This window comes from Leuresthes tenuis, unplaced genomic scaffold (assembly GCF_036924035.1).
Source record: "Leuresthes tenuis unplaced genomic scaffold, fLeuTen1.0.hap1 SCAF_16, whole genome shotgun sequence".
In the NCBI taxonomy this organism is placed as follows: domain Eukaryota; kingdom Metazoa; phylum Chordata; class Actinopteri; order Atheriniformes; family Atherinopsidae; genus Leuresthes; species Leuresthes tenuis.
In genome coordinates, this window is record NW_027325370.1 from 3,004,372 (window position 1) to 3,018,952 (window position 14,581).

At 44.8% G+C, this 14,581-nt stretch overlaps 1 protein-coding gene across 1 annotated transcript in view; it reads right to left on the reverse strand.

The window, feature by feature from the left end:
• Positions 1-14,581, reverse strand: part of plxnd1 (plexin D1) — a 63,325-nt gene that overhangs the window by 10,757 nt on the left and 37,987 nt on the right. Inside the window, exons 19-29 of the mRNA XM_072366306.1 lie at positions 11,892-12,041; positions 8,629-8,743; positions 8,025-8,132; positions 6,525-6,637; positions 5,467-5,571; positions 4,176-4,306; positions 3,181-3,379; positions 2,839-2,985; positions 2,590-2,746; positions 2,144-2,247; positions 347-410 (exon numbers count right to left, since the gene is read on the reverse strand). Coding sequence (XP_072222407.1) covers positions 347-410; positions 2,144-2,247; positions 2,590-2,746; positions 2,839-2,985; positions 3,181-3,379; positions 4,176-4,306; positions 5,467-5,571; positions 6,525-6,637; positions 8,025-8,132; positions 8,629-8,743; positions 11,892-12,041 — 1,393 coding nt within the window. The remainder of the gene's footprint in view (positions 1-346; positions 411-2,143; positions 2,248-2,589; positions 2,747-2,838; positions 2,986-3,180; positions 3,380-4,175; positions 4,307-5,466; positions 5,572-6,524; positions 6,638-8,024; positions 8,133-8,628; positions 8,744-11,891; positions 12,042-14,581) is intronic.

Consider the following 14,581-nt stretch of genomic DNA (forward strand, 5'->3'; position numbering starts at 1 on the left):
AGCTCTGGTCCGGTGCTGATTATGTGAGGTGGACCCTGGACGGCAGATAGCCCATTAAAGGCTGAATGTAAACGCACTGTGCCGGACGATGAGCCAACTGGTGTCACTTTATTCCCACGAGCTGACACATGCTAATGGAATCCATCCACAGCACCGAAACAGAGCTTTAACTGAGCCATTAGCGTCGGGGAATGAACTGTGATTTATTAGGTGTGCCTTCAGATGTCCACTCTGCGGACGGGAGGGTTTCAAGCCTGTTCATATGAGCGGTTTGTGCTTTCAGCATTCAGTGGGTGAGAAAGTGTGACAAAGCCACATGGAGTGGGTACGATTCAGGGTGACATACCTCTCCCGAGGGTGTTCTCCTTCTTGTCTTTCATGCTCATGGCCAGAGACGCTCCCTCTGGGATCTGTGCAGGGAGAGAGGTAGAAGAAGAAGAAGAATGAGGAGGGAGGGAGGGAAGGCCAGGGGCCACAGGGTCAGGGGTGAGCCGGGGTGCAGGAGAACAGCATCATTAAGCATGTCCTCGAGGGGAATGCATGGTCCAAGGTGCAAGTGTTTGTGTGTGTTGGTGTTGCAGGAGCCTGGCTGGGCTCATTAAAGTCAACCCGCAGTGAAATGGGTTGAACAGCCTCGCCAGTGAACCCAGACTGTTGGTACATGCTGCAGCTCGTTGCTTTCGCAGCTCTGTCCCCATGGCTCAGCGAAAACAACTCAACAGAGCACTTAACAAGTACAGGTAACAGGTCAAAGGTCAAGAGTCACTGTACTGTCTGTTTACCCTGCCGCAAATCAGCGAAGACATAACCAAACACACCAAAACAAAGACGTCCTTAATGGAGATCTGGCACATTTACACGCTGTTTTCTTTTTAACACAGCTGCCAGATGTAGAGATTTTTTGCCCTGCTGGGAGGGTAAATGAAGGCTAAACAAAGTTTTACTTGGAATTTGTGGTCGTAAGTTTCACTGCACTTTAACAAATGTATATGTAAGATGATGTTTATTCTAATAATGTAACCCCTGTGCTGTTAATGTAGTGAACGATAAACTGAAAGCATCAGTTGTACTCAAGAGCTGCACAGAAGTTTTTCATTTATCTAATATTTTACTTTAAAAATGAAGATTTTGACGTACAAACTTTGTAAAGAGGCTTAACCATTAAGATCTGATGCAACGTGGGATTAAGAAACACCACAAAAGCTAAATAAATAAATAAGATTCCAGCTTTTTGTACAATTTTGCTGCCTTTTTCCCATTGATTTTGAGAACTTCGAGGTCAGGGGTGTTGGCATTGTGACGTTCAGACACCATTTTCTAAAACTTCCCGAACAAAACAGCCATTAAACTCAGACTATAATCAGCAGGTTCTTCTATAATTAAACAAATGACATATTATGGCCAGAAACGTATATATATTTGGCTCCACCGCAATCAGTTAAAATAATAAAATGCTTTTACATTAACGGGTGTAAGGATATGAAGGGCGTTAACATCAGTTTTGCAGCAGAAGTGTGCAGCATTGAGCACTTAAAGTGTTACATTAGTAGTTAAGTGGAGCATCTGAGCTTTTACTGCCTGTTTTTGATCTGTAGTCCCGGGTCACATGTCCTGAAGCAATTTTCTATTTCATGCAAACTTGAATTGAATCTTGAGGGAAGATCTGACTTAACAAGTCGGAGAATTGCTGTGTGACATGACAACTCAATGGATTATCGTGAAGTATAGAACACAAGGATAGCATGACGCTAAAGCTGAAACCTCCAGGGCGCATAATCTGAGACTGGATCTGAAGTTCTGTGATTACCAAATGTGTTGCAAACATTTACGCCACCGTTCTGCACGTCCAAATGATTCCCCATTTACCCTGCCTGACCTGTGAGTGTGAAACTGTGTGAAACTCTGACGCGGTTGGATAGCACACAGCTAAAATAACCACATATTTTCTAAATGATGTGGACTTAAATAACAGGTAAACAATCCTATGATAACATAATCTTGTTTTCACCAGTTACAGGCATGAAATGTCAACAACCTTCTGGCTGAGCGGTGCAAAAGAGCCGCAAACACAGCCAGAAAACAGGGCTTTGGACACCGGTTACATGGAGTATGATATCCGCTGGACTCCACTGATCACACACACCTGGTAATGGAAGACTGTGTTCAGTTTCTTCCTGCCGTCCTCCATCACCGAGGAGTTGTCCAGGTCCTGCAGAAGCTTGCTGTTGCTGCCAGAGTCAAACCACTCTGGGGGAAGAGAAGAAGAAAAAGGCAGAGGTGTTGAACAATTTCTTTTTAAATTTGGAAACGAACAGGCGAGACAGACTCTAACTCTGTGTCATGACCTGTGGAAATATTCCTGGGCCATTAATCAAATCAGCTCTGCGGGCTCCAAAGCCTCTGAAAGCAATAACTCTTTGTGATTATGACTGTACACTCTCCTCAATGCATTCTGTCATTTATTATATTGCAGCCTCAGGTTAGTTGGGCTTCATGAGAAGAATTGACCTTTTTGCAAAGGAGATTACTATATCTTGGAGGGTTCGGGGAGGAGAGAAGATGGAAATAATCAGAGAATTGTGCTCTTACCCAGGTCCACATCCTCTGCTCGAGGCCACTGAGAGAAAGGCAGGTTTTTATAAAAGGCTTCTATGATTTTTTCCTTAACTTGGCAGATTGTGTCAGTGTTCATGACCCTGACAGAGAGGGAGTCCATGCCGCAGCCCTGGAACGACACGTTGATGTTCTGCAGAAGGAAAGCACGAAAAACTCTCCATCACTTCCATTATAAATGCACCTTTTACACTGAGTTTGGCAAAGATAAAGAGTGTGTCCGACCTGTGGCTTGGCCTCGATGTTCTCCCGGAGCAGCCACTCCTCATTGAGGGTGTAGCGAGCCTTCCCTGTGATGGCGTCTATCGAACCCTTGTTGATCTGCTGCTTGATTGCACACAGTAGCAGGAAGAAAGGCTCACCCACTGTCTCCTGATGAACGAGACCCAAAGGTGGAGTTAGAAATCCCTTATTTTTAAACCAGCTTTTGTTTCTGTTTATGTTTATGCATTTAGCTTTTATCCAAAGCGACTTACAGGTAGGCATGTAGGGTAAGGGGGTCTTGCCTAAGGACCCCTACTGGAGGAAGTACCTTTCATGCAGGGGATTTGAACTCAGACTTCTCACCTTGAGGTAGCTGTACATGCAGATGGACATCCAGTTGGTCAGCATTTTCTCCACAACGGACTCAGTGCGGCGCAGCATCAGTTTGGGGTTCTTGGAGGCCGAGGCGTCAATCAGATCCACCAGCAAGTCTTTCATGATGCTGGTGTAGTACTCGAGTTTACCATGGAGGGCGATGGTGAGCAAGGACGCCAGGCTGCATCTGGGGGGGTGAGGAAAAAGATTCTGTCAGTGTGTGGCCAGTGGAGATTTAACCAGAATAAATGCTGGAAACCAAAACAAGATTTCTGCACCTGTGACTGCAGAGACAAATAAAGGTCTGATCTAATGCAGGGAGCGTCTGAGTCAGAGTCCAGAGGTGCAGGGGATTTCCCTAACAAAGCCTCTTTAATCCAGCAGGAAGAGGCTACATCAGTCAGTAAGTGCTGACAGAGGTTTGGTCTGGAATTTCTCTTCGGTTCACAATGACTCGCTCGGTTTAGGACACAAAAATAGCTACATTGGTAAATAGCTAAGTATTTACAAAGCTGAAGCAACCACTTCGTCCTCCTGTGTTCAGAAAAGTTTACTTTATATATATATATATATATACTGTGGTTTGCTGGAGGTTATTTCAAATAAAGTATTCTATCCCCTCCATTTGTTAAGAGAGGGAAGTAAAAACTGTAGAGATGTTTTTCCCCTTCCTTGCAACATATCCAAGAAGCTGTTTTTAAGTTTCGAAATGTTTGCTTTCCCCTCCTCTGTGTCTCAGGGGTTTGGTGCAGCCCTCAGAACAAGTGTCCGTTTGAAGTGAGTCAGAAGTGGTCACTTTGCAAAGGTCAATGCAAATCAAACTTCTTCACTTCTGAAACACATCTTTGATTCTAACCACACGTGTTTGTGTACCAAGGTTAAAGGCAACCCAATCACCACCAGCACCACTTGTAATTACCATCTCCGGATCAAGAGCTCCTTAGCATGTGACGAAATGCAGCAGGAGTCAGTGATGCTGTTACCTGTCACGAACAGCGAAGTCCTTCTGCTGCTCCAAGGCGTGGACGAATGTGATCAGGAAGTGCTTATTGCTGAGGAGAGTGGAGAAGAGTGTGATGCCCTCTTCCACGTTCGGCCTTGTTGTGTTGGTGGCCTGATGATGACAGAGGGCAGGTGAAACAGTGACTTCTCTGCATGGTTTCATCCTAACTGGATTACACAACCCGCTGCTCCCTAACTCATTTAGGTCCCCACCTCTTGTCTGAGGTGACCCATCTTTCTAACCCTCCCCCTGCTTCTTCATGCACTTCTCCCACAGGTTTTCTCCACAGGGTGTCCCACTCCGGTCCCTCACTGTGTTTGATTGTCGCTAAATGTGCAGACTCGACTTAATGAGTGTGGCCCATCTATGGGTGCCACTAAGCAGCGGCGTGATGAAGTCTTCCCTCCGGACTGCAGCCATATGGTTTGGTTTCCAGCTTGACAGAAGGAGAACAAGGGTGTCCATTAAGATAAATGCCTGCGTGTGAGATTTATTCGCTGTGACCTGGAAAACACTTCCTGCGAAGACAATGGGAATCCGAGGCACTTCATCACTGTTAGACAGGCTCCCCTGGCTGCCGACCCAAAAGGAGCGCTGCAATCTTTACTTTCTCTCATTATAAGCAGCGTGCACGTGCCTCCACTTTGAGCACACTTTCCCACTTGTGCCCACCCCGTCTCCCACTCTCTTTAGATCCCCCGTCTGCCCCTAAACACGCACACACACAATCGACTGGAGATGGATTTTGATGAAAAGCACATTGCTCAAGAACTCAAGGGCATAGTGGCAACAACCTGCAATCAACTTGCTGTGGAAGCATGGTGTTCGACAAGCTGGATGCTAAACTCTCCAGCAGTAAAAACTATTAAATTACATGCATTAGCACTCCCATTTGCACAGAACACGTGGCGTCACACAGGCATGCTTAACATTTGCATTAGAAAAAGCATTCGAATGCTCTCAAATAGGTTTTTCTTTACTGCCCATCAACAAAAGCCTCTCCACAGTTAAGAAACGAGGCACAGAAAAGCCCAAAAGAAAGCAGAAGAACCCACATATGTCAAACTCCAGTCCTCGAGGACCGCTGTCCTGCAGGTTTTAGATGTTTCCCTGCTTCAACACACCTGATTCTGATTAAATGGATCTCTTCGAAAGATTGTTAAGTTCTGCAGCAGCCTGCTAATGATGCATTGATCTGAATCACGTGTGTTGAAGCAGGGAAACATCTAAAACCTGCCGGACAGTTTGACATCCCTGGCGTAAGCCCTCACCTGCCAGTCCTGCAGCAGCGGGTGGGTCTCTGGCAGAGCTCGAGGTCCCATAGAATGATTCTCATAGACAGGCTGGACCAGACTTTTCTCGTAATCCGAGTACATCTGAAACACACATAAGCACACACAGAAAACTGTAAAACAAAGTCATCTGGAGTCGTAAACACAGGAAGAGGGACTGACAGGGAAAACAAAAAGAGCTGGACCGCAGTTGTCGCGGTGAAGAAGTGAAGAAACTTTTGAGGAGGCCGTGAATAGGGCCTGAATAATTGTGAAAAGGAAACATGATACCGTGATCAGCAATAGCTTTGAGGCAAAGTTAACCGTAGCTAAAAGGGAGCCTTTCAACACAGTCTGTCCCTGCAGGACAGCTACATTTGGCCCGTGTTCAGGCTGTGTCTAACACTGTTTGGTGTGTGTAATCTCAGACAACCAGAAGCTCTTGTGGAAAAACAAGAGCATGAAGCGCCGTGAGGAGAGTGTTTGCTGTGTTAGCGGAAAACTACGGAGGCGATACTGCAGTGGCAACACTCGAAGTTGTGTTTCCTTCCTTGCACCTTTTCAACACTAATTTCAACAGTGTCAACGGTCCACCACAACCGGCATAGCTGCCATTTGCGCAAGATCATCCGCTTGCAAAACAGCGTGGGTGTGAGAGCTGAGTAAGGAGCATGTTTTGGGAGAACAGGGTGAAACCTTCCTTGTCTCAGTGCCCGTCATTGTTCTGTCTCCTTGAAGGTCCATGCCTGTGGTTGCAAGACAAAGCCCCCTGAGCTGTGCCTCTCGGTATTGGTGGAAAAACAGCCACCCACAGACATACCCACGGTCTACCTTCAGCACGTGAGAAAACCGCTTACCTACGGAGAACAGATTAACTCTCCGGCAGGATGCCAAGCTGAGCTACGCTTGGCAAGATGTTTACTGTGCGTTTAAAAGTTCCAAGGTGAAATTTTTACCCTGCGTATAACAAGCAGTGGGACAGAAATGTTCACACCCCAGTGAGAAAAACAGCATCGTCAGTGTAAGAAATCAAATAACAGAGCAAAACAGTTTCTCACCTTAGGGAAGAACGTCCGTGTGACAAACTGCTTGTACTCCAGAAAGGGAATGCCCTGGCTGCGATTCAGCTCCTTGGTCAGATCTGTCATGTCTGTTTGAAGCTCCGCAAAGCCTGCAGGGAGAAAAGAAAAGAAAAGAAAAGGCCGCCTCGTGACACTGATTTCCATCTGGATCGCTGAGCTTCATTTGTTGCGTAGTAAAATAAGTAAGAAATGTGTCGAGGGCTAATGTTTCTCCTCCCGTGCTTCTGAGAGGAGAATCTGGCCAATTTCAGAGTCATTTCATTTCCGAGATCTACTGTCATATTTCTACCGAATAATAAACACACCAAAGTCCAATCGTGTGATCTCTTTCCCTGTTTCTCTGCCAGACTGTGCAGCCGATCCCGGCATGCAGGCAAATATTTACCAAATGCCAATCAGAGCAGCCAAATCCAGTCTGAGGCTTTTATCCAAAACATGTGTGCAGGCCGAGGTTTACATGCAGAAACAGTATCAGCGTGCCCAGACACCGACTTCAATCTGCATGCTAATATTGCAGCTCTTTTATGTACCAGCAGAGGATAACGTTCTTCTCTTATGAGAGGCTGGAGATCTCTTAATGGAAAAGTGCTTCCTGTCACAAGAGGAGAGACGTATTTGGGCTACAATGGCAGTTACTTCAAGCCGTATATTTGCAGAGTGAAGAGACTACCAGACCTGAGGGATTTGAAACATAATTAATTACTTGTCCAGGTTATTTATCCTCTTGCTAACTAAAGCGTCATCAACCACCCTAACTTCCAGATTGGATCCACTCGGCCCAAATACTAAACATCCCGTCTGATTCAGGTCTCAAACAAATACCTCCCATTTGAGTACTCTGGAAAACGTCAATTTCTCATCATCTCTTACTCCCTCTTCTGCTTTTAGCACTTTTTTCATCCTCACTTTGTGCACACTCACCCTGAACTCGGCCACAAATCTATCTGTGTCCTCGACTAAATAACCTCGCCTCTCCTCCTCTCCCTCCCACGCTTCTGCTTCTCCTCAGGCTCGTGGACCTCATTCCCGCTCCTATCACTTCCTCCCTCCATTCCTCTTTCTGTATCCGTCCCCCACATCTCTACGCCATAAATCTGGGTGCTTGGACGCCGAGTGGCCTTCACTTCGCTCAACTCTAATGCTCCAGACACACATGCCAACATACAGACACGGAAATAGACACACACTCATAGGTCTTCTTCCTACGATGGTGGAGAGGCGCCGTGGCCACTCACTGTGTCCGAGTGTCTGACTGGCCATTTGTCAGACATTGTGCTTCATGAGTCACGCTTGCAAGGCACAAATCTGTCATCTGTTGTATCTCTGTCCCATTTCAGATTAGAGAACTTCCAAAACAAACACATATTTCCACACAAGATAACACTGACACACACAAACGTGTGAGGCCAACACTCCAGTCCTCTGACACACTCCAAACAAAGCAGGATTTGTGCGATGTTGTTCTTCCAAACGCACCTTTACGAATCTCCTCTCTGATTTGGGACTCCATCTCCTCCATCTGCAGGAGCGTTTTCTGCCAGTAGCGTTCTGCCCTGCGGCTCTTGGTGCAGTACACGACGAGAGCTGCAAAAAAACGTGAAAGCGTTTCAAGGCAGAGACAGTTAGGGGTCAAAATGGGTCCCAAAAATGGATGAATTTCACCTTTTCTGAACCAGTGAGAAACATTTGCTTAAAAAAAACTGTTTTTTTTCAACAAATTCAACAAATGACTTCAAGTTATGTCACACCTAAAAAGTCTGGCAAGGAAAATAAGGGTTTTGTGAATAGCTGCGAACAGCTCCAAAATGGGAAATGGTGTGAAAATACACACTCGCGCCAATTTTCACCCATACACCTGCCCGCAGACACACTGAAAGACTGCAGCGCACACACCGACGGCGCAGGCAGAGAGAAGAAGAAAACACTGGGGTCTTTGTGCACTGGATACTGAAGAGGGATGAAGCAAATGCAGGAGACTATGACCCCGAATTCCTTTTATCTGTTCCACATCTGGAGCATCCATTGCTACAGCAGCCACACATCCATCATTCCCCTGAAAGCGTGTGTGTACACAACCTACCCACAGTGCACAGCAGCAGCAGCACACAGCACACCACAATGGACACCACGATGGCCAGCTCGCTGCCGCCGAGCTGCACTTTGGCGATAGTGTGATGAAAGTTCCCCACTTGCACCTAGAAAGAAACAGAGAAACGACTCATGAAACTGGGTCACGCTCTTCCACAATCAGACTTCTCTTTTGCTCTGCTTTGTTTCCTCTTCAATGGTTCTCTCAGATTTCTTCTTCTGCCATCATGAAGCAGCATGAAAGAAGTTAAACTGAACAAGATTAAACTGTGAACAAACAAACAAATTAAAAAAAACCTCTTCTTGAAAGGAAAGTCACTAACAAAGACTATTAGATAAAAATAAAGTCGATGATTAAGTGGCTGAAGGTCATATGAGTGTAACTGCATCAAATAGGGCAGCTTTAAATATGCAATGAAGATTTAATTACTCCTACAAAGCAAAATGTGTGTGAGTCCGAAGCATTTATTGTACATCTGAACATACTCTGCTCAACCCACATGTTACATGTTGAATATAACATCCTTTGTGCATTTATACTCCACCTTCTTTGGCCTATTTTGCAACAGATTTGAGTGCAATGCTGTGATGGTGAGGATGTCTTCTAATGAGCTGCCACTAAACAGGCGCTGTCAGTCAAACCAGTGCACGCTTTTCACACTTCCAAATGCTCCGTGTGAAACTTGAGGAAACTGTAGACGTCTTTACAACTTTGTCTCCCAGTTTATGAAATAAAAATCAATCCAAAAGTAATTAAAAGGTAACTGATCAGCTATTGTAACCGGTGAGCTTTAATATTTCAAAAGAAGGCTTCCCAAACCCTCAAGTCACATGACAAAATGGCATCTCAAGCTCAGATGGTGAGCAGCATCATCAGAATACAGCTCAAAAGCTGAACAGAGGTCCTAAAAGCTTCGGATGGACTGGAGATGATATTAGAAGCAGCAGTCTTCTCAAGATATGCAACTCCTGAAGCTGATTTAATTCTAGCAACTGTCCCTTGTCACTTGGTTATCGAATGATAGCCGTTTGTTGTCCTGTTCCTTTAAAGTTTGCATCTGACAGAAAGAAAAAAACTAAAGACAAAAAGCTGAGGAAGGCAGAGCGATAAAGAGCAGCTGCAACAATAAAAGGAATCTGTTTTACTAGTTTTCAGGTCTGTAGCTTTATATAATTCAGAGCTCTTAAAAAGAAAGAGGGAAAACCTTTTCTTTTGTCTTATTCTGGGGCTTTTCACAGCCCCTCAGGTGATCTTTGGTCTGAAACAGGCCGTTTTAGCTCCTGTTTCTTTAAGACACAACATCCCCAAGCTTTGTGGAAACCTTTTCTGCTAACGTCTCTGAAAGGAGTGGGAACATTTCTTGCTTTTGATTGGGAAAGTAATCCTTTAGAATTGACCGAAACACAAGATTTAAGGTTTAAATCTATCAGCACTTAGACTGAGAATGAGAAGATAGTTTGAATTTGTGGGTGTGCCTGGAGGAGATGAAGCTGTGTGGAGCTGACAATCCTGTCACTTGTTTGCTACTTTTGTTTTCCAGGGATGATGTTCACATGTGTTTAGCCTTTGTTGAATAATGTCACCATTTGTCTTCGTAACATACTTTAAAAACGTATGCAGTTAAACATTAATGGGGGCACAGATGCCTGCACACACATACAAGCCCATCCATTTTGTCATGAGCGCAGGTGCACTCATGCATAAAAAAATTACACAGTGCAGGTTTTGAAAAATGGTCTCTCATTGCAGCGGGCTGCAGGAGTCATCCAGTTCAAACTAACCCAGATGTGACAAGAAAAGGAATTTCACTTCTGTCTTCTGATTAGTCAGCAGGGTCTCTGTGGTCCCTGCTCACATCCTTCCCCCTCCTTCCCCAATCCCAACATACTTCATAAAGAGAGACTCAGATAAAAAAGCCTCCAATCCTCAGACCAAATCCTTCTTACACTGGTTTTACTCTGAGGGGGAGAGTAGCTCACTGGGCTCCCTGCATCCCCTCCCCTTTAGCTCAGCTATTTATTTACATGGACCTGCAGGAGAAGGTCTTCTTCCAGTGACTGCAACAGTCTGACCGGGGTAATGGAGGGAAAAATACCATTGTTCCGTGTTCCTGTTTCACTCGGGGTACAAAAACACTTCTTCCTCACATGCATTTCTGCTGTTCTTCAGAGCCAAGCTCAACAGAAGCGAGTAAAAATAGATCTGCCACTGAAAGTAAGTTAAGAAACACAAACGGCCACAAGCTTTGCCTGAGCTCAGCGCACATGCACTTATTTTAATGTGCAGACACAAAAGAAAGTACATGTGCGCCCTTTATTTATACCCCTGTCAAATGTGCACACAAATCATTGTCAGTGCTCGTGTGCAGGCAGCCCACCCATTAGTGTTATGACATCTCATCTGACCCGTGCCCTGCCTTTACGGCTCTGCTAATTGCCCAGGTTATTCGGAGACACCCTGAGAGACAGATGAGGTGCGTGGGCATGCCACAGGTACACCAGGAGGGGGGCAGGAGAATAAAAAGAGAGCTCAATTTCTAGTTCTCTGTGAAAGTGGGCTAACAGCTCTTATGGTACAACTCCACCGACATCGTGTTTCTGAGCTATTTCACCAAACTACTCCCAGTTTGGCTCATATTGAAACGTGAGCTCTTTCCCCCTTAATGAAGTCCCATCAAAACAGACCAGTATGGACAACAACAACAGATGGGAGAGAGCGAGAGAGAGATGAGGCAGGGGAAGGAGAGTGTTTGATTTTATCAGGACTGCACAGGGCTTAACGATGTCTCCACTTACTAACTTGGAAGAAGAAGAAAGAAAGTGTGGACTGAGATCATCACTGACTCAGAATATCTGAGTATCAGTATGAGTAGATAGTGTCTGCAATGATAGATGGAGTGATAAAAGGAGAAAGGCTTGAAGAACAATGGATAAATACAGTTGCACTGTATCGTAAAGTGATGGCTCATCACCCTGACAAGCTTCTGATTCATGGTGGCGTGTTCAGAAACTAGACACCACTTATAACCCATGGAAAGTGGCACAGACGACTCACTTACAGTACATAGACTTGTGCAGATCTGTTTCAGCAAACATCACAGATGGTCCTGATTCTGACTAAATATTTGGCTTCAACACCAAGAGACAGATGGCTGATAAGCTTGAACTATCAGGGTCTATGAAGCAATATTTTGAAGACGAGGCTGGCTGCCTGCTTGTGCTAAAACGTGGTGTTTTACATGTTTTCATACTCACGGTGACAGGCAGCTCGCTTTCGCTGGATCTCAGAAGCCCATTGATGGTGCAGTGGAACAGCTGGTCATTATGGAAGCTGATATTACAGGGATAGGAGCCAATCATCACCGAGTATTCCTCCGGCTCCAGCTCCAGATCGCTCGGAACTTTCTGCGCCAGAAACGAAAGAAAAAACCAGCCGTCAGCTGGTCAGTGGCACTATGACCGAGCTCAGATAAAATTCATTTAAAGCTTTGACCCTCACATATGTGCAGACACGACTGTTTACTTTTGCACACCAAGAAGCAGAGCTGTGGCTGATCTGTCATGCAGCTGTCACACAAACGGGAAGCAGCAGCAAACTCATCCAGTTTGGGCAAGAGTTCAGCTAAAAGCAGCAAATATATCTCTCACAGGGATAGGAAAGCTTCTCCAAACAAACCCACTGATGTTCATCCTTGCTTGGGCCCAAAATAACATTCTCAGGGCCTTTAAGGGAGTCTGCTGCAATAAGTCACACTGTGTCCTATATCCTCTCCCTTTCTCTGCAGGCCGCTACATTAATTACGGGGACACTCCTCCGGTTTTACACTGAATGCGTGACTTTAAGTCATGTGGAGTCGTAGCACGCTGCCAATTAAAACACTTGCGCCGTGTCTTCTGAGGGAGCTCACTATGATAATGATGTCATCCCAGCTATCTGTGCTGGAAAGCCTGCTTCACCAGCTGTGGGTGTGACCGGTGAAGAATACTCATCTGGGCAGTAATGATTCAGTTGCATCTTAAAGGGGAACTCCGGTATTTTTAAGGCTAGACCTTATTTGTGGCATGAAATACGTTCATCTGCTCACTGAGAACAGTTTGGTGAAAGTCGGCGTCCTTCGGAAGATATTTAGAAAACTGGAGATCCATATAACAGAGTGAACGGGGCTTAGAGGATGCAGCCTCTAAATAAGGCATTATCTGTCTTTATTTCACCAATACTTTAAGAAGAATGAATGAATGAACGTGTGCTATAGCTCTGTTAGCTCATAGCTGCTGTTATGTGGCTACTTGCGGCTATAGGAGAGCTAACGGAGGGATTTCTACACAGGCACTCTACTGGGACCACTTCATCCACACGCCCCCCTGCAGCACAGTTTATTCACTCCGTGCTCTGTGACAGTCGGCTAACTTCACACAGAGTTTGCTGCTGATAGTTTTGTGCAACATGGCAGGATATTTATCAGATTTTGACGACGTGGACGACGACTTTGAGTAAGATGGACGTTCTTAACGGAGTGAATAAACTGTGCTGCAGGGGGGCGTCGATGATGTCATCCCAGCTGTTTAAGCCCCCCGATAGCCACCAATAACAACAACACAGCAGCTATGAGCTAACAGAGCTATAGCACACGTTCATTCATTCATTCTTCTTAAAGTATTGGTGAAATAAAGACAGATAATGCCTTATTTAGAGGCTGCATCCTCTAAGCCCCGTTCTCTCCGTTATATGGATCTCCAGTTATCTAAATATCTTCAGAAGGACGCCGACTTTCACCAAACTGTTGATGAACGTATTTCATGCCAGAAATAAGGTCCAGGTTTAGAAATACCGGAGTTCCCCTTTCAGTGTCAGTTGCAAGTTCCAAGACTATCTGGGAGCATGGGATTGAATTGCCAGAATACTCTTTTAATATGAATCGCATGAAGTCTCTGCGGATTTCCATTTTCTAGTCTACAAAGCACTTTCAATTCAAAAAGTAATTTTAGCCCTTAAAGGAAATTTTATGGGGTGTTACTGTCCTACAGCTTCACTAATTCGTTGCATATACAGTTATGCCAACCTGTGAATGAAAAGGCAGTGAGGTACAGTCGTGAGAAATAGGTTTTGAAACTGTGAGGTTTATGGATCCTCTTTATTCGAAGTTTCTCTTTATATCAGACTTGCTCAACGATATCTCTTGGAGAGGGTTTCTCACTTGACTTGAAGCTGTGAATGAAGAACATTTTGAAGGAATAACCCACACCTATCCATGAAAGAGCTTTGACTCAATTGCCCAATTACATTTTCGGTAATAAGCTCTAATTACGCCCCTTCTTTCCAGTTTTTGACAGCTGAGAGTTTGCACTTGAAGTCCTTGTTCATTATATGACTGTAATCCTCAATATATCTTTAAAAATGTGTTAAAAAAACAAACATTTAAGTGTAAAAATCCCATCAGGAGGTCAAACTGTAAAATGAGCCACACGTTTACAGCTAAGGGTTAAAGACTAACACCACATGCACAGTTTAGTCTCCCTTTAATCTATCAGAGGTTCTGTTTTCAGCTGCAAATGTCGCATGACTGCAGCACTCTTTGGTCGCTGCATTTCACCTGGTCTGTACGGTTTTATTATAACTCACTGAAACAAAGCCAAGACCCACAAAAATGACTATTTGAAAATGCAATTTCCCTCCAGCATAAAAAGGCCAAGTGAGGAAGTGTAAGTGCATTTATCCCCAGTGTGTTTCCTTGCTGTGATTACACCCTGAGGACCCCCCCACTGCAGGATGCAGCCTCCTGGGTCTTTGTCAACAAATGCTTCCTCACAACACAGAGACACACACAAAAACTATCATGCAAATATGTTTGACTGCTTTGTAGAAAAACTGCAGCACCGAAATCCTTTTTACATATTAAATATTCTGTGTGTAGGAATGTATATATATATATTTCTGAGGCCAAATT